The 21,207-nt window shown below is 43.6% G+C and overlaps 1 protein-coding gene across 1 annotated transcript in view; it reads right to left on the minus strand.

The window, feature by feature from the left end:
- SORCS3 (sortilin related VPS10 domain containing receptor 3) overlaps positions 1 to 21,207 on the minus strand; it is a 988,335-nt gene that overhangs the window by 724,092 nt on the left and 243,036 nt on the right. Inside the window, exon 2 of the mRNA XM_073595927.1 lies at positions 11,651 to 11,718. Within this exon, the coding sequence (XP_073452028.1) occupies positions 11,651 to 11,718 (68 nt within the window). The remainder of the gene's footprint in view (positions 1 to 11,650; positions 11,719 to 21,207) is intronic.

Raw genomic sequence — 21,207 nt, forward strand, 5'->3', positions numbered from 1 at the left:
TTAAGGGGTGCTGTGGGGGGGGGGGGGGGGACATGGCTCAATCATCTATTTTTACCATCCCTAATGAACTCTAACTTTGTAGCAAGTCACAAATTGAGAGGCTGCAGCAGGGGCTGAACTTTGGACCAAAATCATAGATTGGGGGTGCAAACTCTTTATCTGTCCAGGTCCAGTGACTCCCGCTATAGAGTGCAGGCTGGTGTAGAGCTGCTTTTGGTTCAATGTGGAAACATGCATTAAGAAATGATCCCAAGTGCCACGCATCCAGCAAAGCCCAAACGGTAAGGATACTAAAAGCAGCCTCAGGCTAAGCTCCACACCAGCCGAACCCACCGATGCGATTCGCCCCTTCCCACGGGGCTTAGACATGGCAGTCTAAACTGTGTCAGACATTTGTGAATACAACCAAGAACAACACAAGCACAAGGACTGCCGTTATTGTGTCATCTGTGAGCTGACATCTCAGTCCAGGGAGGAGATAGTGACCCTAAAAAAAGATGACTTCGTCCTCCTAGAGAAAAAAGTAATGAAGACATTATTGGGAGAAATACTGTGATCTCTGTGAGAGGTAATAAATACCTTACAATGACACATTACTTAGCGGGCTCATAATTAACCCGAGAGACTAAATCTGATGCTAGGTCCCCTTTGGATAAAAACTTGCTAATAAATTTGATATGACATATTCAATTGCCCCACAAGTCAATTTAATGTGATGAAAAATCACCTTTTTATTTCAGTCTACAGTAATAGAATCATAAAAAAAAAATTGTCAAAAATATTAAAATGTTGCTTCTTTGCAATATGGCAACCTGAAGATGAACTGATTTTCTCAGAAGTTGCGAGAGATATGAATGCAATTCCAGGCATTCTCTACAGTAGAATGTTTATTTTTGGCAAGACACTTTATAAGATAGTGGTGGCCAACTTACTAGATATAAGGGCTTGTTTACACTCGCTTCAATTTGAACACACATTAAAGCGCCTACTGCTTCAACAATCTTTTTTGATGTGTTTTTGATGCTTCTGTGATGCTTTTTTTGAAGCTTTAATGAAGCTTGGCAAATGTCCTGTGTGTTTTGATTTTCTACTTGTTTTAAAGGGGCCCAGTAGAACCCCAGCTTATTAGTATCCCCATTCAGCAAGTCCCCAGCTTATTAGTATCCCCGTTCAGCAGATCCCCAGCTTATTAGTACCCTTGTTCAGCAGATCCCATGCTCAGTAGTAACCCCCAGCTCTGCTGATCCCCCACCCAGTAGTAACCCCCAGCTCTGCTGATCCCCCACTCAGTAGTAACCCTCAGCTCTGCTGATCCCCCACTCAGTAGTAACCCTCAGCTCTGCTGATCCCCCACTCAGTAGTAATACAGCTCTGCTGATCCCCCACTCAGTAGTAATACAGCTCTGCTGATCCCCCACTCAGTAGTAACCTCCAGCTCTGCTGATCCCCCACCCAGTAGTAACCCCCAGCTCTGCTGATCCCCCACTAAGTAGTAATACAGCTCTGCTGATCCCCCACTCAGTAGTAACCTCCAGCTCTGCTGATCCACCACTCAGTAGTAATACAGCTCTGCTGATCCCCCACTCAGTAGTAATACAGCTCTGCTGATCCCCCCACTCAGTAGTAACCCCTAGCTCTGCTCATGCCCCAATCAGTAGTACCCCCACCTTTTCTGATCCCCTGCTCAATAGTAACCCCCAGCTCTGCTGATCCCCCCACTCAGTAGTAATCCCCAGCTCTGCTGATCCCCCACTCAGTAGTAACCTCCAGCTCTGCTGATCCCCCACTCAGCAGTAACCCCAGCTCTGCTGCTCACACACTCAGTAGTAACCCTCAGCTCTGCTGATGCCACAATCAGTAGTACCCCCAACTTTTCTGATCCCCTGCTCAATAATAACCCCCAGCTCTGCTGATCCCCCACTCAGTAGTAATACAGCTTTGCTGATCCCCCACTCAGTAGTAACTCCCAGCTCTGCTGATCCCCCCACTCAGTAGTAATCCCCAGCTCTGCTGATCCCCCACTCAGTAGTAACCCCCAGCTCTGCTGATCCCCCACTCAGTAGTAACCCCTAGCTCTGCTCATGCCCCAATCAGTAGTACCCCCACCTTTTCTGATCCCCTGCTCAATAGTAACCCCCAGCTCTGCTGATCCCCCACCCAGTAGTAATCCCCAGCTCTGCTGATCCCCCACTCAGTAGTAACCCCAAGCTCTGCTGATCACGCACTCAGTAGTAACCCCCAGCTCTGCTGATGCCACAGTCAGTAGTACTTCCAACTTTTCTGATCCCCTACTCAATAGTAACCCCCAGCTCTGCTGATCCCCCACTCAGTAGTAATCCCCAGCTCTGCTGATCCCCCACTCAGTAGTAACTCCCAGCTCTGCTGATCCCCCAACTCAGTAGTAATCCCCAGCTCTGCTGATCCCCCACTCAGTAGTAACCCCTAGCTCTGTCCATGCCCCAATCAGTATTACCCCCACCTTTTCTGATACCCTGCTCAATAGTAACCCCATCTCTGCTGATTCCCCACTCAGTAGTAATACCCAGCTCTGCTGATCCCCCACTCAGTAGTAATACTCACCTCTGCTGATCCCCTGCTCAGTAGTAACCCCCAGTTCTGCTGATAATCTGGTTTTCTGATCCTCCTTTCTCTCCAGTCGCTGCTCTTCTCTCGCTATATTGCTCCCATGATGCTCACCACATGTGACATCTTTTAGTTTCTTCTGCTTCAGCCCCCCAGTTCTGCTGATCCTCTGCCACTCAGTTCTCACTCTTCAGTCCCTGCTCACCTTCCACTATAGCATTCCCATGATTTGCACCAGGCGTGCATCTGCTTGTTGGTCCGCTCCTGTCTGGACCCTGCAAATCTTCATGCTGCTCCACACTGCACACCAGATGTGACATCAGCACCAGACACTTCCAGAATATATACATGTAGCACTACCCCTGCAGGGGCTCCTGGCAACTGGTTCCCCTACTCCCGCACAGCCAGGCAACACGCATTATCCACATGCATGCAAACACTAGAAGTCAGTCCCTTGGCTTTGTTTTTTTTTTATTTATTAGGGGTAACAACTTTAATGGGTGAAGGGATTTATGCGATGTTCAACTTCAAGACAAGGGACAACTTCCTTACTCTGTACAAAAAGATCTCAGACTGTTTTCTCTCCTTTCCTCACACAGTCCTTAGCGGATTTAGAAGCAAAAGTCTATTACAGACAAGGAGCTCTCAGCCCCTCTGTAAATAGCACAAAATTTGAGGCACACTGCATGCAGGAATGTATCCTCTCCTTGCGTAAAACTGATCCCAGCTACACTGCTTGCAGGCACTACCAGCACTCCTGGCTGCTCTGAAGATCTCCCAGGGCAAGGTAATAAAAGCACAGTGCTGTCCTTTTAGAAAGGCTACATGTGGCAGTCTCTCCCCTTGAATGTCCCTGAGTGTGCTGATGTACTCACACTGTCCTCCTTCCTCCCACTGCTTTTTAGGAGAGATTCCATGTCAATCCACTCTGCTGAATGGATACCCCTGAGCCAGCCTGAGCCCAGCCCGGAGCTAGGGTCTCCCCTAGACCTAGGATACCCCTCCTAGGTCACCGACAGTCTTCTAAGCACTCCATCTTCCACCCGTCTTACCTGCCGACATGACTCATCCGATTTGAAGGGCTTGCTCAGCCACCACTGCCGGGGGATTGGCTAAGCTCCCCTAAGTATGCAGATCAATCCTACTGGCCTCCGCCCTCTAACTTCTAACAGGTTTTCCAAACTCCCAAAACCAGGGGGAGGCACCACAGACCTGCTTCTGTGAGTCATCCAGCCCTGACCTGCAATAAACCCTGAGCCAGATTCCAGACTCACACTTACCATGAGTCAATAAACTTACCTGCACTTAAAGTAGAAGTTCAGCCTAAAACTAACATCTCTAAATCTGCTCGCAGCCACATTCTAAGACTAACCTACCTAACCCTGTAAAGCAAAAATCGCTATACATACTTTTTCTGAAGCCGATCCAGTCTGGTCTCCTGTGGCGGAAGCTGTGTGCAGGAGACAGCCGACAAAGGCTGGGAAATGCCTGAGAAGTGACGTCACCCATGGATTGACTATGGGGCTTCCATTGTCAGCTGCCTCTTCTGAACACGCCCACACAGAAGCTGCCACGGACATCTCAGAGTGAGACTGGACCAGAGCGTCTTCAACAAAGGTATGTATAGCAATTTCTTCTTTACAGGGCTAGTCTTAGAATGTGGCTGCCAGTAGAGTTAGTTAGTTTTAACCTGAATGTCTACATTAACGTCTAGCACACTAGAGGGTACTACATACACATGAACCGAAAGTGACTGCTGATCACGTCTTTCCGGTTCACTTGTTGGTTTCCTAGTGCATCCTGGGATATCTCCTACCTGCAATGCCTCCAAAGCAAAGCTAACTTTGAATAAAAGCCCCTCAAAAGCTGCAGGTTCTCATAGACGTCTATGGAGGCATCGGAGATGCTTTGAAGCACCAAGAAAGTGACATGGGGTATCATTTTTTGGGCAAAGCAAATGCAATGTATAACTAGGTCTGTAAGCTAACCATTTTATTTAGTGACAGGTGCTTTTTTGGCATTCAGAGTGCTTTAAAAATAGTGTATCCAAGTGTAAACTAGCCCTAAAAGCCTCAGGTGTGGCCCCATAAATCGCCAGAGGGCCAAACATAAATATTCAGTATATAGGATGCTACAGAAAACAGACTGCGGTCATTCTAGAGTAGATGGTCAGATTCTGCAGACATTCTACAAGAGTGGTTGGAATCTGAAGACATTACAGAAGACTGCTTGAGATCACTGCCATTACAGCCCCTTTAAAAATCTACTCGCTACAGCCATCTTAAACAACCCTGGTGCCACATTTCATATTTCCTTCAGCAATATCTTGGAAGGTTTTCATTTATCCAAGTCATGGTATATCTAGTAGTATAGCCAGTTGCCGCCAAATCATGTACCTGGTATGTCATTGTACTTCAAGTGATTGTACCGGGGTAATGCCAGCAGAGCCAATGGTCAACTCTCTTGTAACTAATTAGGAGCTTGATTGCTATTACAAGCAGCGGGAGGGGACTCCCCCTCCTGCCACCTTCCACAGCTTGCTCAGACTCTCCCCTCCCACTGGGAGACCCAAGAAACCAGCCGGCACGTCCTCCGGCTGGCCGGACAACTGAACAAAGCCAGGAACGCTGATGACACCTAAATCTATCTGTCTACTCCTCACCTCACTCCTTCAGTCTCCTCTCGCATTACTAACTTACTAACTGACATATCAGCATGGATGTCGCACCACTTCCTTAAACTAAATCTCTCTAAAACTGAGCTATTAATATTCCCCCATGCCATGCCCCCCTCCATGACATTTCCTTCAAAATCAACAATGCAACCATCAGTCCCTCCCCTCACGCCAGGGTACTAGGTGTAATCCTAGACTCTGACTTGTCATTTCAGCCTCAAATCCAATCGTTGTCAAAAGTTTGTAGAATTCACCTCCGTAACATCTCTAAAATTCACCCCTTTTTAACAAATGAAACCACCAAACTCCTCATTCACTCCCTTGTTATCTCTCGCCTTGACTATTGCAACTCCCTTCTCATTGGCTTACCTCTCCATAGGCTCCTCCCCTCTTCAGTCTATCATGAATGCTGCTGCCAGACTTATCCACCTTACCAACCGCTCAGTGTCTGCCAACCCTCTACTCCAATCCCTACACTGGATCCCAATCACCCAGCGAATTAAATTCAAAATACTAACCACAACAAGCAAAGCCATTCACAACTCTGCCCAGAGCTACATCACCAATCTTGTCTCCAAATATCACCCAAATCGACCTCTCCGCTCTTCTCAAGATCTCCTGCTTTCAAGCTCTCTCATCTCCTCCTCCCATGCTCGTCTCCAGGATTTCTTCAGAGTCTCTCCCATCCTCTGGAACTCGCTACCTCCATCTATCCGGCTATCCCCTACTCTTGCTACCTTCAGGCGATCCCTGAAAACTCATCTCTTCAGGAAAGCCTATCACGTCTCCAACTAATCTCCTTCCACTTCCATCAGCTCATTCCCCACAGTTACAACCTTTTGTACCACCTCCCCCACCCTATTAGATTGTAAGCTCTTCTGAGCAGGGCCCTCTTAATCCTCTTGCATTTTATTGTATTATAACTGTATTGTCTCCCTTTTATATTGTAAAGCGCTGCGTAAACTGTTGCCGCTATATAAATCCTGAATAATAATAATAATAATAATAATCTTTTTTTTTTTATTTAGAGCACTGAGATTGCTCGGGTGTTAATGAGGGCATCGCTCCTGTTGAGCAGAGTTGATTACTTATCAGTACACTCCTTTATTGTCCAGTCAACAGGTTGGTGGAGGAGAGGTGACACCCAGGGCTGCTGATAAGGCAGTACAACTGGTCCTGTAGTACTAAGCCCAGGCCCCATCAAATAAACAGGGAGGGGGGCTGGGGCAGCTTTGTTGTTCATTTCTGCCTAAACAAATAAATGGATTTTTACTAGACCACACTCCCACTCCTACTTGCTTACCAGTTCCTAAATTACATTTACCTGGGCCCTCATCGGTCAACAGAGGGAACCAGGAGGTGGGAACAAAGGAGGAGCTTGCTTTCATTTTTGGGGCATAGGTGGATAAGGTCAGTGCTGCTGTTTAATGCACCTTGGGGGGGTAGGTGGGGTTTAGGCGCAGTTGGGGGGCCTCGTCAGAAAGTCTGTATGGGGCCCCATGATTTCTAACAGCGGCCATGGTGACACCACTATAATATTTAACACTGACAGTGAAAGTGGTGTCACCTTCTTGGCTCTGGTGTCAGCCAGAATCACATGAATCACAGAACAAAATTACAAAGCTTTTGCCAGATAAGAGAGATCATAAATGAATACTTGAACTCTGTGGTTAGTGGTTTGCCTGAAAGGTAGCTGTAATGACGGCTAAAGAGAAGGACACGTGAGTTTTGCTTAGTAGTTTAAAAATGGATAAAGATCAAGAGGTAAGGTCAAACACATGGCTTATTTCTAATTCTGTAACGATAATACTTATTGTAGATTCATCTAGCCTCCCTTCTCAGAGTCGTAAGCTTGCTTGCATAATGGAGGTAAAGTGCAACTTTAATCTAGATCTTTAATATAAATCAACCAAAACTATGATTAGAAAGACAATAGACTACAAAAAGGCAGCAATGGGGACCTTTGTTCCAGTGACACCAGTTTAGGAGTTATTTTGTGTTCCATAGATGCAACTTCCTGTTGTGTCTATGGGAAAGAAAGTGAAGGTAACACTCCCCAATGGGACATAGAAGATAAAAGAAAAACATGATAGACATTTGAACCATTCTGTGCTCTTTCCAAAAAAGTTTAGCTTCAGATTTACTTTTGGCTTCAGAGATACACAAGTGCAAAAACTGATAAAATATGCTTCAAACCCTTCAGCCTAAATTAGGCTGCAATCCAATTCACAATAAAAAAAAGCTTAAACACGATCCAACTTTTTCTACACCCCCTTGGGCATTTAATTCTGCCTTCAAATCAAAGACGGGTCATGTTTGATTGAATCTAGGATTTCACATATAGTGAGAAACAAGAGAATAGACATTCCCGATGGATAGAAAACAAATAGAAATAAGCATCTGGAAAGCCTAGTCCTTGCTGATAAAGGATCAGAACAATTAATTAGGCAGGCCCAGGAAATGTCAACGGGACTTGAAGACTTGGCTGTAGTTTCTGCCGAGATTCAGCACATTCTGAACACGATCTTAACGCAGCATCTGCGGGAAGGCAGGTATTCATAAATCAAGAGCGCCAGTAAAAATTAGTAAACTAACCATCTTTAGGGATGCCAGTAAGTTGTCTTGGGGCTTCCAAGGAAGACAGAAGATTGATAGATCTGCATGTTTCCATGCAGTTGGGCCTTGGTAAAGGTCAAGCTTAAAGCAATGAGAGAGAAACATGCAATTGACCTAAATAGTAGATGTCCTGCTAATAGCGGTCATATAAAGTCTAAGGAGGGTTTCTTAAGGAAAGGATCAGTGGCGTGCTGACATAACATGAGTGCTTTAACCCTATCAGGTCTAAGAGTACTTTATATCCTTATGATTAGGACACAGACTTGTATTATGGTAGTTAAAAGTCAACCTGTATATTGTCTATAGCAAGCAAAGTAAGCGTGACGGGGCAGAAGGGGGTGAGCTCACATGTGAGCAGGTGGCATGGGATCCCAGGGGCATGGAGTCTAAGGGCTAGCAAATGTGCTACTAGGGAATTCATTTGAACAGTGTGCTATCTCCAGGTCATGACCCCAAGGTTCAGCTTACTTTAACATGTAGTAACCAACCTGCACAAACTGGAGATGAACAGTGGAAGCATTCAGAGAGTAGAGGAGAAGACAGTTCCTGTGTTTGAGAGATGAAAAAGATGCAAAAAACAGGCCAAGGGTCGGGACAGGCAGCAGACAAGCGAACCCATTGGGGAAAAGCCAAGATAGTTACACTAGAAGTCCAAACAGCCAGCAAGCAAAGCCACTGGGAAGGAGTTTTGAGGAAAACAGGAATGTTGCTTGGGTGTCAGACACTGGAAGGAAGATCCATTAAATAGGGCAGTAACTGCCCACGACATTAACTAGGAATCCTGAAAGTGCCACAGGCTAAGGGAGAGGAGAAGCTGTCCTCCAATTTTTTGGCCTCATAGTGTAGATTTGGGCAGGAGGTGTCCATAATCTTTGGGTTCTATAGTTGGCTTTGCATAGTCCTTAGGGTGGAAATGAGCAAGCGTGTGAATGAGGAAGGTAAGTGATATTAAATATTTTACATTTACTTTCTCCACACACTAGTCTGCCAATAAAACCCCAAAACATGGTGTAAATTTGGATTCTTTTGGAAGAGCTATGCAAAGCCAACTATAGAACCAAAATTTTATGGACATTTCATGTCCAAACCTACACTATGAGGCCAAAAAATGTGATGACAGTTGATATCATAGATATTTTAAAACATTGTGTGCTTCCAACATTGTGTCAAAGGTTTGGTGAAGGCTAATTTCTTTTCCAGCATGACTGTGCCCCTGTGCACAAAGCCAGCTCCATAAAGACATGGTTTGACCAGCTTGGTGTATAGGAACTTGAATGGTGTGCTGACCTCAACCCTACTGAACACCTTTTGGGATGAATTTGAATGCTGATTGTGAGTCAGGTCTTCTCATCCAACATCAGAGCCTGACCTCACAAATGCTTTTTTGGGCTAAATAGGCACAAATTCCCACAGACACTCTCCAAATATTGGGGAAATCCCTCCCAGAGGAGTGGAGGTTGTAAAACCACAACGGGGGGCTGTTAGGTATATTATTGCCCATGATTTTGGAATTGGGTGTCCATCCAGCTCATATAGGTGTGATGGTCAGATGTCCAGGACTTTTTCACTATATAGTGATTCAACTATGCATTTAGCCAAGAGTTTTGCTTTAATTTAATTCTTCTCAAACAAAGTAGCAAGACCACCAATGGCTGGATTCACATGATATGACGTATGTTAACATGTGTTGCGTTAAGGCAGCCCATTCACTGAATATGCTGCCTAACACACCTTGAAGGTACGTGTACTTTTTTTTGTAATGCAGCACACTACAAGACACAGTAGTGTGTTACTGTGTTCTAAAGTGTATTGTAAATGGGTGTATTGGTAATGTGTGTTGGGATGCCATTTAGAATGAATGTTGTCCCTGTGCAACAATAGTGAACCCAGCCTTATAGTATGTTAATGACCTAATAACCACTAAAACCAATTGCCACTACTTAGTACTCAGTCCTGTTAGACCTATTTGCTGCCTTTGACACAGTTAATCACCCGCTCCTCCCTACAAAAAAAAGAATCTTCTTTGGCCTCCAAGACTCTGCTCTTTCTTGGTTTCTCCTTCTACCTATCTCAATGCGTCTTTAGGGTCACCTACAACTCTATCTCCTTCTCTCCTCTCCCTCTTTCAGTAGAAGTTCCCCAAGGTTCGATCCTCAGCCCTCTTCAATTTTCTATCTACACCTACTTCCCTGGTCAGTTGATAACCTCACATGGCTACCAAAATCATCTCTATGCCCACCACATCCTAATCTATCTCTCTCTGGTATGGAGATAAAGGGGAACCCCACACCAAAAAATAAATGGTGTGGGATCCCCTCTAAAATCCATACTAGACCCTTATCTAAACATGCAGCCTAGAAGGCCAGGAAAGAGGGTGGGACGAGTGAGAACTTTGCCAGGACAAGGGCCTCTTCCCCACAACCCTGGTTCAGTGGTTGTTGGAGGTGTGGGGGGGTAGCTTTTCGGAATCAGGCAGCTCTCTTTAACAATGGGGCCCCAGATCACGGCCTCCCTCTATGTGAATATATATGGGGTCTCCCCCCTGACAATGTGCCCCACCCCATATTGTTGAGGGCATGTAGCCTGGTATGGTTGGGGGGGGTGCTCGCTCGTCCTACCCTTCCTGGGCTGCAGGCTTGGATGAGGGTCTGGTATGGATTCTAAGGGGGACCCCCACGTTATGTTTTTTTTTTTATGCCGGCTCTTTAGTTTACATTCTGCTGTCAGCAGGGATGACTCATCTATGTTAGGACACAAGAAGTGTAGCACTCCTTAATAAGATATAATATAGTTACACCAAAGTGAATAAAAAGCCCATCTTTAGTCCTCATGCAATAACAGTATGGTGAATAAAGATATGACCCAAAGAGAAGGAGATTCTCCACCACCTCAGGAAGCACACACAGTCTCTTACCAGATGGAGTTGCCCACCTACTGTAATTACAAGTGGTCAAGTCATGCAACAGTACTCCTGGAATGGTTCACAAGGGACCTGGTCCACCAATATACATACCCAGCTTAGAACTTTCCCACACTGAAGTGGCCAGATGGTAAAAGGCAGTAATCTTCCAAGGATATGTGCCAGGGGAAGAAAAAGAACCCTCTCATGGTGTAGTATTTCTTATAAATCCAATTTTATTAGATAAAAAGGATGCACTCACATGGATCCAGATAAAACACACCACGATAACACTTATGATGGCAAAACGAGTAGGGTAGTGCTTTGGTATGTGACATCATCACGTACTGGAGCGGAGCACGGCCATCTTACTGGTCATGGCCACTGAGTCATTTGTTGTGGGGACGGCAGTGGGTGCTGTCTCCTATCAATCCAGCACAAAGAGCACACAAAATTGCATCAAAAGACATGTAGATTCAATATTGATGCATTTCCACTGAAGTCTGTTGACAACACTGCATTGCATCAAAGTAGCACAGGACCCTTCCCCAAAGTCCTGCATTTATGTGAACAGGCACCATTGGAAGCAATGTCTTTTCCATTTTCATGGGATTCAGTGCAACCCATGTGAACCAGTGTGAACCAGGCCTTAGTGCGTAGCATTGCTGAAAGTAATTACAATGCATCTAACAAAACTCCCTGCTGTCTTAATAAGTCATCAGTAAGGGAAGCAGACTTATTTATAGAAGAGAGGGATTGGATACCCCAAGACAGAACCAAGTGGGAAGTCACATTTGTTTGAATTGTAGCAAAATGCAAAACATTTATTTTTTGTAGAGTATACAGTATAATAATAATAATAATAATAATCTACCTACCTCCAGAGGGAACTCTCTGTCACGCTCCCCAGATTGAAATCATACAGCTTTGTAAGAATCAAGATGACCTATAAAAAAATAATAAATATATTACTATGCATAAAAGACAGGGGAGGAATACAGAGAATAGACAGCTATTTAAGATTATATATATATATATATATATATATATATATATATATATATATATATATATATATATATACACAGACTCCTTGCTTACTTCCTCCTCAACCAATCAAGCTCCACCTACCGGTTTTGTCACAATCCTGTGACTTCCTCTGGGAATTCCCAGAGGAAGTCACGAGATTGTGACGAAACCGGTAGGAGGAGCTTGATCGACTGACAGGGAAGTAAGCAAGGAGTCTTTTGTACTACAGGCTTAGGACGGGGCAAACGCCGGGAACCGTGGCTGCAGATTCGGTCTCCAGGTGACATTATTGCCCCCTTTCTGTCCATAAGCATACCAAGGCGTGTTTTTACTGTGTTAAATGTGAGTGTGCATCTATGTGGGATTTTAGTTGCAATAACCCTGTTTTAAAACGTTATCACACCATTGCAAGCTTCTATTGTCTTTCACATGTGTTATATATGAGGAGGTTGCTGATAGCCAGGAGGAAACAGTGGCTTGTGATCAGAAGGAAGGAGTGATCTTTGTATCACCATTTAAGCCACAACTAGCCACCACAGAAAAGAGATACCATAGGAGGATCTTCCCAAGCTGATAATATTATTTATCACAGGCTTGTTTAAAAAACCCTTAAGGTGAGGGTACATCTGGTGGAGGGGTGTGTGCACATTACATGAAGATACCATCATCTCGTTTTATGTTTATGTGTTTGCACTTTTGACATATTAAGGATTTTTGTGCAATACACGGAGCACGTGCACTTTTCTTATATATATTTTTGGACACTGCATGAAGATATTACCATCACGTTCTATACTTATGTTTTTATGATGGACTTTTTATATTATTGAGGATTTGTGTGCTTCACACGGAGCACGTGCACTTTATTTTTATTCTATGTTTGACTTTATTACTTTTACATCACAGGATATATGCATTTAGTTATTAGTTTAATAGTTATCTAATTTTATATTTTATATTATTTATTTATTTTTAGCGCCGCACATTTGGTATATCATTACTAATATTTGTACATCTTCTAGATTAGTCTTTATCATAGGATGCAAATCCCCTTTTATTATACTGTCCTGAATACATTTCATCAGGTTTACATAGCAATGGCATTTACTAAATTCCCCGACGTCAGACCCTGGAGCAGGCATCTGCATCCCGGGCTGTGTAAATGTAAAGAGAATTAGTTGTGTTTAATTGATTCCTCTCGACAGCTCATATTTCACAGCCGCCATGTCTGCGGGGTTAGATTGAATGCCTTCACTTCTAGGAATAAGAGCCGCTAATGACTTTAGGTGTTATCTCATCTGCTTGAACGTGTCTCTCAAAGCTTAAGTTTAATCTGCTTATATTACCCCTTCCCTGATTCCATGAACATGCTAATGAAATCTTTAAATAAAACCTTTCCATATTCAATACATACCTTATTTTAAACCCAATGATGTAATCACTGGGTCTCTGTGCTACTCTATGCAATGCCGGCAGATCATGGCTGGTGGGAGGGGCCGGCATGGTGCTGTGAACATCTTCCTGAAAACATCACAACACCCTGCTCTCAAAAGCCCTCGACCCTGATGCAAGCAGTGGGAGAGGTTATGCAAATATCAAATTGCCTTGATGGGCAGATGTTCCTAGGCAGGCTGTATTTGCATTAAGACCACATTAGGTAATGCCCACATGTGACTGAAAAAACTGAGATCCAATGAATGAAATGAATAAGCCAGGGACAGTCAGGCTGGGGAGGAAAGGTCTAGATGATGCGAGATATCCTTCATCCAGTTATTGTGATGGGCTCTATTTGACTTGCTGCAGCTTCTAACGCACAATGTGAGAAGCTCACAGTGTGCAGTGAAATCATAGTAAGTCATTTCAGTACAGGAGAGGAGCCGGTACAACTGTGCAAGACTGAAGGGAAGGTTCAGCTTTAAAAAGACACTACACTTTCAATAAAGACTCATACTGAGTGTAACCAGGTGTTGGGCTACAGCAATGGATTGTAAGCTCTAACAAGCAGGGCCCTCTGATTCCCCATGTACCAAATTGTATTGTAACTGTAATGTTTGCCTTCATTTTGTAAAGCGCTGCGCAAACTGTTGGCGTTATATAAATCGTGAATAATAATAATATGGAGATGGAGACAGTGCCCTTTATTCTTCACTCCCTCTACTGAGTTGCTGATGTTATGCTGCACCATTCTCCTCTGGCCAGCAGGGGGAGAGCTAAGGTCAAGTAAGCCCATAGACTTCCATGCAGAGCGCTGAGAATGTTGGGAGTTGTACTTTGAGATGGCAGCCATACAATGACTACACTATAACGGCTACACTACAGATCCCAAACGTCACTGTGCAGTGTGAGTGAAAAGAGGATTTTTATTAAACTTCCCAGGAAAGTTCTTCCTCTTGGCACTGAAGGAGTTAGAGAAAGAGCACCTTTATCTGAATAATCGCCTGCCAGCTGGAGCCCATACCGTTGGAGATCCAAGCCTGAGACTAAGAGTGAAGACACATGGGGCAGCACAGCACCGCCAACATCACAGCAACTGCACCGCTTCAACGGGGAGACTAGAGCATACACGCACCCTCTGCTTCCCACTGCTGATCACCAAAGGCTTTTAGGGAGAGACCAAGGGGGGCCCCCCCCTTCTACAGTGAGGCAGGTCACCACAGCATCCCAGGGACTGGTGAGAAGGCTATTCACCCATTGCTAATACTACCAGCAGGGACTGAGCCAAAAAGAGCAGAACACCAAGTGTACCCAATTTATACTACACCCATGCTGCACTCTTTACTGCACTTATAACAAATCTAGACTGTACCTATACCAATCCTATACCGCATTATACCAAACCTTTACCATATCTGAACCACATCTACCTTGCACCTGTGCAGAGACTTTACCATACCAACTGTTTACAGCATGCAGGTTAACTGGGGCTGTTGTTAAGTGCACCAATGCTCTTAAAGGGCCCCAATGATAACCGGCAGAAGAACATCTCAAAGTCCTGCCCCTCCTGTAATAATTATTCTGCAAGCCCCCTTTGTTTCCCTGCCCCTTCCGCTACCATCCGTCTTTTCTTTTGGGCAGTGCATACCCAATAGGTCTAGGACTAGCGTCATCACCATACATGCACTGTGGTAGTATAGTTCCAGCACTTGGTAGATCAAACTTTGCTGCTGCTCACTGCTGCCCTTGAGCTGGCCTTGCTACTCTTAATGCTAATCTGGACATCAAATGTCATTTTATGCCTAGTCCTTACTGTTAATCACTTTGTATTGTGTTATTACCATTGTTATTCCATTTTATGCTTGCCTAGTTACCAATCATATTGGGTGACAATATATAAGTTTGGGAACTTAGTGGGAACTAAGTATTACTTTCTGTGATTTCCTGTGATATGGTGTGTTAGAAGGTCTAAGTTTTTTGGAAAAGGTCAAAGCAAAGAACAAAGGACCCACCACATTCAGCAGCTCCTACGGGGGTAGCTTTACACGAGTGATTTCTCCAAACTGAATTTTTCATTTTCAGATTGTCATGATTACCTTTTACATACAGGTTTGTAAATACTCCCTCTAGTGGTAATTTGTATATTAGATAGAGCAGCCAGCATCAGTGCTAAACAGCTAACCTGCTAGGGAAGGATAAACCACCCACTGTGAGCCTAAAATCTTTGTTGGAAGGAAAATTGATAGACTGGGTATTGGTCAGTGCATCTCCATTTTATATAAGTAATTTTAGTTCAAAATCATATCTCAGGTATGACTTGTTTTTTAGATTATTTACTGGTATTTAGTCCCAGCCAGAGCAGAAGTGTCAGCCTGTAAGTCCCCCATAGAGGCTGTCATGTGACCTGCCTGAGCTCAGAGCTTATAAAAGACACTCAAAAAAAAGCATCACCAGTACCTGCAGAAAGTAAGCAGAAGCTGAAGTGCAAAATAAATATATTTTATTTATATTTTTCTCAAAAAGATTTTTTTTTTTGCAACTTTAACCATTTTACACCAAAGCAAATTCTCTTCTACATGTAAAAATCATTTTTTTTTTTCTGCTAGAAAATTACTCAGAACCCCCAAACATTATATATATATATATATATATATATATATATATATATATATATATATTAGCAGAGACCTTAGGAAATAAAATGGCGGTTGTTGCAATTTTTATATTACACAGTATTTGTGCAGCAAATATTTTTCGAACTCCATTTTTTGGAAATAATACACTTTAATTAATTTTAATGCAAGAAAACACAATAGATAACCCCGTACCCCGTTTATGTTTTCTATTTATTTAGTGTAATTCTGCACAATCCCCCTTGTTCGCCAGGGGGGAATTTAGTGGGGTGGCCTGGTGCCGCACATGATCACCTATTTATAGGGTAAGCTAGTCCTTCATATTATAATTTGGTTATTTTTTCCTTTTTTACATGCTGTATTACTATTATTGTACCTATTGTCTATAAGTCCCCAAATCTCTCCTCTATGCTGGAAAATCTAAGATTAAAAAAATCTCAGACTTTCCAGCGAAAAAAAAAGCCGGAAGTGACGTCAGTGATGTCTGAGGGTCATAGAGATGGCCGGGGGGCAACACCTGGTCACCCCCCCTCAAGCCGCTCTCTGATGCTTCTCTGGCCTTTCCCGTGTGATCGGGGAGCCGGAGAATGAATCCGCTGGCTCTACCATAGAGCTGGCCCTGGACCAGACATGACCCTGTAAAAGCAATCAAGCGGCTAAACAGCTGCTAAAATGGCTTCAACTCTGTAGTGAATCGCAGTGGCGGCTGGTGGTATATATTTTTTTTGTGCCTGTGACTCCCGCCACCCCCGGTCGTTCGGGGTCACAGGCACCCACCCCCCCCGGTCAGCCACCAGTCCCAAACTTACCCCATCTAGGTCACGAGCATCGCTTCCTCTGGGCAGCGGCTTCTCCTGCGTCCCTTCCCTCCTCCTAGGTGGCAAAAAAGGTTCGCTTATCCTCTATGCCAATTGGGTGACCCGATTCCTGATTGTTAAATTACCACAAGTATCAACACATAGTGGTGATGTGGATACGCATACGGTACTAGGTGCCACGTCCTAACATAATTGTATACATAGAAATAGGTTGGGCTTTGGACTTTCTGGGCACAATAATTACTATAGTTTATTATATTAAAAATGAGATTTATTAAAGATTGTTTAAAAAGCGAGAATATAAAAGGACAGATACAGAAATCAGTTCATAGCAACACAATTACAATTATGCACTCCATACATAGCTCTATAATGTAAGAATAAATCAAACAGAAATTGGAAATACCAATCCTTTTTCCATGCGGTTGTATTGTAGTTAACAGAGAGCTATGCAATTGATAACAATCGATGTCTAGAACTTGCTCAACATGTTGCATGCCAAAGCGCTTTTTCGGGAGCACAGAACAGATTACTGAAATATACAAAACATCCAATAAATGTAACGTAAATAGACTAGCTAAAAACACTATAACCAGATAGTAAAAATATTGCGAATTTGATATCACTGCCGCCGGGACCCATCAGATGGTGCCAGTCCCACAAGGCCTAGGTAATATTCATACACTATGGGGACGTATGTAACATGGTAATAATGTAGGTAAACGATAATAGTTAGTAAGTCTATTTGAATCAAAAGATAAATGTGACTGCTTGAATAACAGCAATGAGTTGAGTAGATGCGGGGAATAAAGAAAAAAGAAAGAAAAAAGAAAAGAAAAAGGGATGGAGAGAATTGGGGGGGGGGGCGGGGGAGGGACGGGGAAAAGAGGGGAGAAGAGAAAGGAAAGGAAGGGAGGGGAAAAGAGATGGGAGGGAAGTGGAGAATGGGAGGAGAGAGGAGAGATACAAATTAGAGACCGTCAGATGTGCACAAGAAATGACCCACAGGAGGTCAGTAGAAAATTAATGGGCTAGTATAGAGATCCAATTCCATGTGTGTAACCATGTGTGTGTCTCGTCAGATGTTATATACATGTAATCCAGTGATTTTATGATTATATTAATTCTATTTATGGCTAATGAAAATGATAATTATTTTTATAAGCATAATAGACCAATTAAAGAGGACCTATGGTAACATATTACAATGTAATATATATGTTTTCAGTGCATCTGTCATTAAAAGGAAGATGTATGACAGTGATGGTGTTACTAAGGCGTTACTAAGGTTTCCTGCCTGGCTAGTGTTGATGAATTATTTGCACAACTGGTACATCATATATAGCCAAAACATTGGGAAATAGATGTAAATTTTACCTCTAGATTTTAAATATACTCCAGATGCTCAACTGGATATCAAACCAGTTGAATACCAATGTGATTAATTAATTTAAAAGTAAACTTCACTTACCATTATCATGTATCATGTAAATTGGAAAACATGTATGAACAGCGGGGATAAAAAAGTGTCTTCACTATGTGTCTTTACATTCAACAGTCTATTGCTGGAGTGATCCAGTGAAAGATGTAGCCAGAAGGAATACTGAACCGACCAAAAAGGGTATGTCAAGCCTCCGGTCAGCCTCGCCTGTGTATGGTGTTAGGAAATTTTTCGGTATCAAGATCGTTTGGCTGTAGCAACGAACAGACAAACCCAAAAGAGGAAAATAGTGGTAATCAAATGAAAAGGTGTCAGAGTAGCATATTAAGGTATATAACCTGACTAAAGTGTGAACATGTATCTTCTGCTATGCAGTCACATACCTGTTGGTGATTCAAAATAGACAGACACTTGTAGCCAAAAGCGGCGTCCACACAGCCGCTCGGGTAAAGAGCGACTAGCAGTGTAGAGCGTGGATAGAGGGACGCTGGTAGCCTAGTTTTGTAGTCACCAATCGGAGGAGCCGATGTGACATCATCCAAGCCGGCCGCCGGGTGCATACCGCGCATGTTCCAGCTCACAGCGTCAGCATGGGAACCGCCGACGCGTGAGACAGGGAAAGAGCGGTTGCAGCCCCAGGTATCCTGGAAAACCAGTAATACCATAGTGCGCCTATCGCCCTCGTAGGGGGGCGTGGCGCAGGGCGGCCACATAGTGATGAAAATGAACCAGAGCGATGCAGGGTACACCTATCATGAGTTATCATAACAGCAAGTATAGCAAGACCGCAATTAGAGTAGATCTATATAGAATTAGATAGACCAATGTAGCACAATATTGATATTAAGAGCGGCTATATTTCAATAACAATAATCAGGATTACAGGAACAGATAAGAAAATATAAATAAACAACAAAAAACAACAAGATATAGGAGCAATGAAAAATAATAAAATAGCAGTCCCTGAGATGTCTAGAATTTGCCCTAGATAAATTCATTAGCTTGCATGATATAGATTAGAATAGACAACTGTGAAAAAGAGGGCAAGTAGGGAAGAGTTACAGTGAAGAGCTAGAGTGGCAGGGGATATACTATAAGAAGGGCTTGTATGTGTGAGCCTCATTGATGCCAGGGGGGTATGTGGCGCCAAGGCGTTCTATCCACATGGTTTCTTTTTGACAAACATATTTGCCCCAGTCTCCACCTCTGGGATCTTTTGGGACCACTGTTAATACAATGAATGATATCAGAGATACATCAAACTTATGATATAAATCTAAATGCCTGCTGACTGCCATAACCATCTTGCCCTCCGCTGAATAGTAGACATGATATTTTATTCTGCATCGTAGATATCTGATAGTTTTGCCTACATAAAAGGCTTCGCATTGGCATAACATAAGATACACTTACTCTTTCGGTGTCACAGTTTGTATGAAATTTTGGGGTGAAAGTTTCACCATTCGGTAGTATAAATGTTTTCCCTACTTTTACCAATGGACAAAATGAGCATTTGCCACATTGTGAGATCCCCTGTTTAAGTTGTTTGTGTTTTGGGGTCATTGAGTAGTAACTAGAAGTTAGTTTATCACCTAGGGATCTGGCCCGTCTAAAGGTGATTTGTGGACAGGGACCAATATATTTTTTGATGATGGGATCCTCTTGAAGGATCGACCAGTGGTTGCTTAGGATACCATGAAGTTGTTCATGTTGTTGCGAGAATCTTGTGATGAATCTCACCGGGGAGTTGGTAGTGATTGATTTCTTTTTATATAGTAAGGAACTTCTCGATTGACGTATAGCTTTATTGTAAGCGCTGCGTAGTAACGTTTTTGTGTAACCCCTCGCCAATAGCCTGATGCGAAGCGCATCCGCTTGGGATTTGAATTCCTCTTTGTGAGTGCAATTGCGGCGCAATCTTAAGTATTGTGCGTATGGGATACTTTTGATAAGTGGTCTGGAATGGGCGCTATTTGCGTGTAGCAGGGTATTCCCTGCGGTTTCCTTCCTATAGAGGGTAGAGGCTAAACAATTCTCATTGTCTTTGAAGATGGTTAAGTCTAAAAAAGTTGTCTGTTGGAGGTTAGTGGAGACCGTGAATTTGAGATTAAAGCAGTTTTGGTTGATGGTTTGAATGAATCTATCAAGTAGGTCCTGAGTTCCTGTCCATACCAGAAATATATCATCAATGTAACGTCGCCAAATGAGGGCGTGGTCAGTAAAGAGAATTAATGAGTCATCTGAAAAAATGTTCCGTTCCCACCCCCCCAGGTACAAGTTGGCGTAGGCTGGTGCACAACAAGTGCCCATAGCTACGCCTTGTACCTGGCGGAAATGGGAACCTTTGAAACAAAAATAGTTGCGGGTAAGCACGAATTTCAGTAATTCCAAGATGAACTCGCAGTAATCCCAACTGTAATGGTCCTGCTCTCGTAAGAAGGTGCGAGCCATCCCGATGCCCTGCTCGTGAGGGATGCTGGAGTAAAGAGACTCAACATCCAGGGTCACGAGGAGGGCATCGGGAGGGACAGGCAACCCCTCTATTTGTTTCCGATTCCTGATTGGCCGTGAGGAGAATCAGGAAGACAATGGCGAATATTAATTTACTATTGTCACACAACTGGGTGGGCTCGGGGCACAGTGCTCTGCGCCATGAGCCCACCCTTTTTTGAAGCCAATTATAGCCTCAGGCTCTAATCAGTGCTTCTAAAAAAAAAACACATTGGAATCCATGTGTCCAGCGCCCTGCATGTAGATTATGGGCCGGGCGCATGGATTAGGGGGGGGGGGGCGGCGCCCCTGCGCTCTGTATGGACGGGCTGCCACTGGTGAATCGCCTGCTGAAAAAAAAACATTACTGGATGATGCCTGTAGCTGCTCCTTTGTTAGCACATGAGCACTGCAGCACAACTGACTGGCTCCTTTTTCTGATTCTCCCTCTTCCAGTCTGAGCTCTGCTGTACAAGGGGCTGCAAAAGGCTGATACCAGGTCACATCCAGGTACTTGCACTGCCTGCATTAAAAAAAATGACATTTAATGATGTAATAACGATTACAGAGCTGTATTTTTTGTGTCTTTT

The sequence above is a fragment of the Aquarana catesbeiana genome, linkage group LG08, assembly GCF_042186555.1.
Source record: "Aquarana catesbeiana isolate 2022-GZ linkage group LG08, ASM4218655v1, whole genome shotgun sequence".
Lineage (NCBI taxonomy): Eukaryota > Metazoa > Chordata > Amphibia > Anura > Ranidae > Aquarana > Aquarana catesbeiana.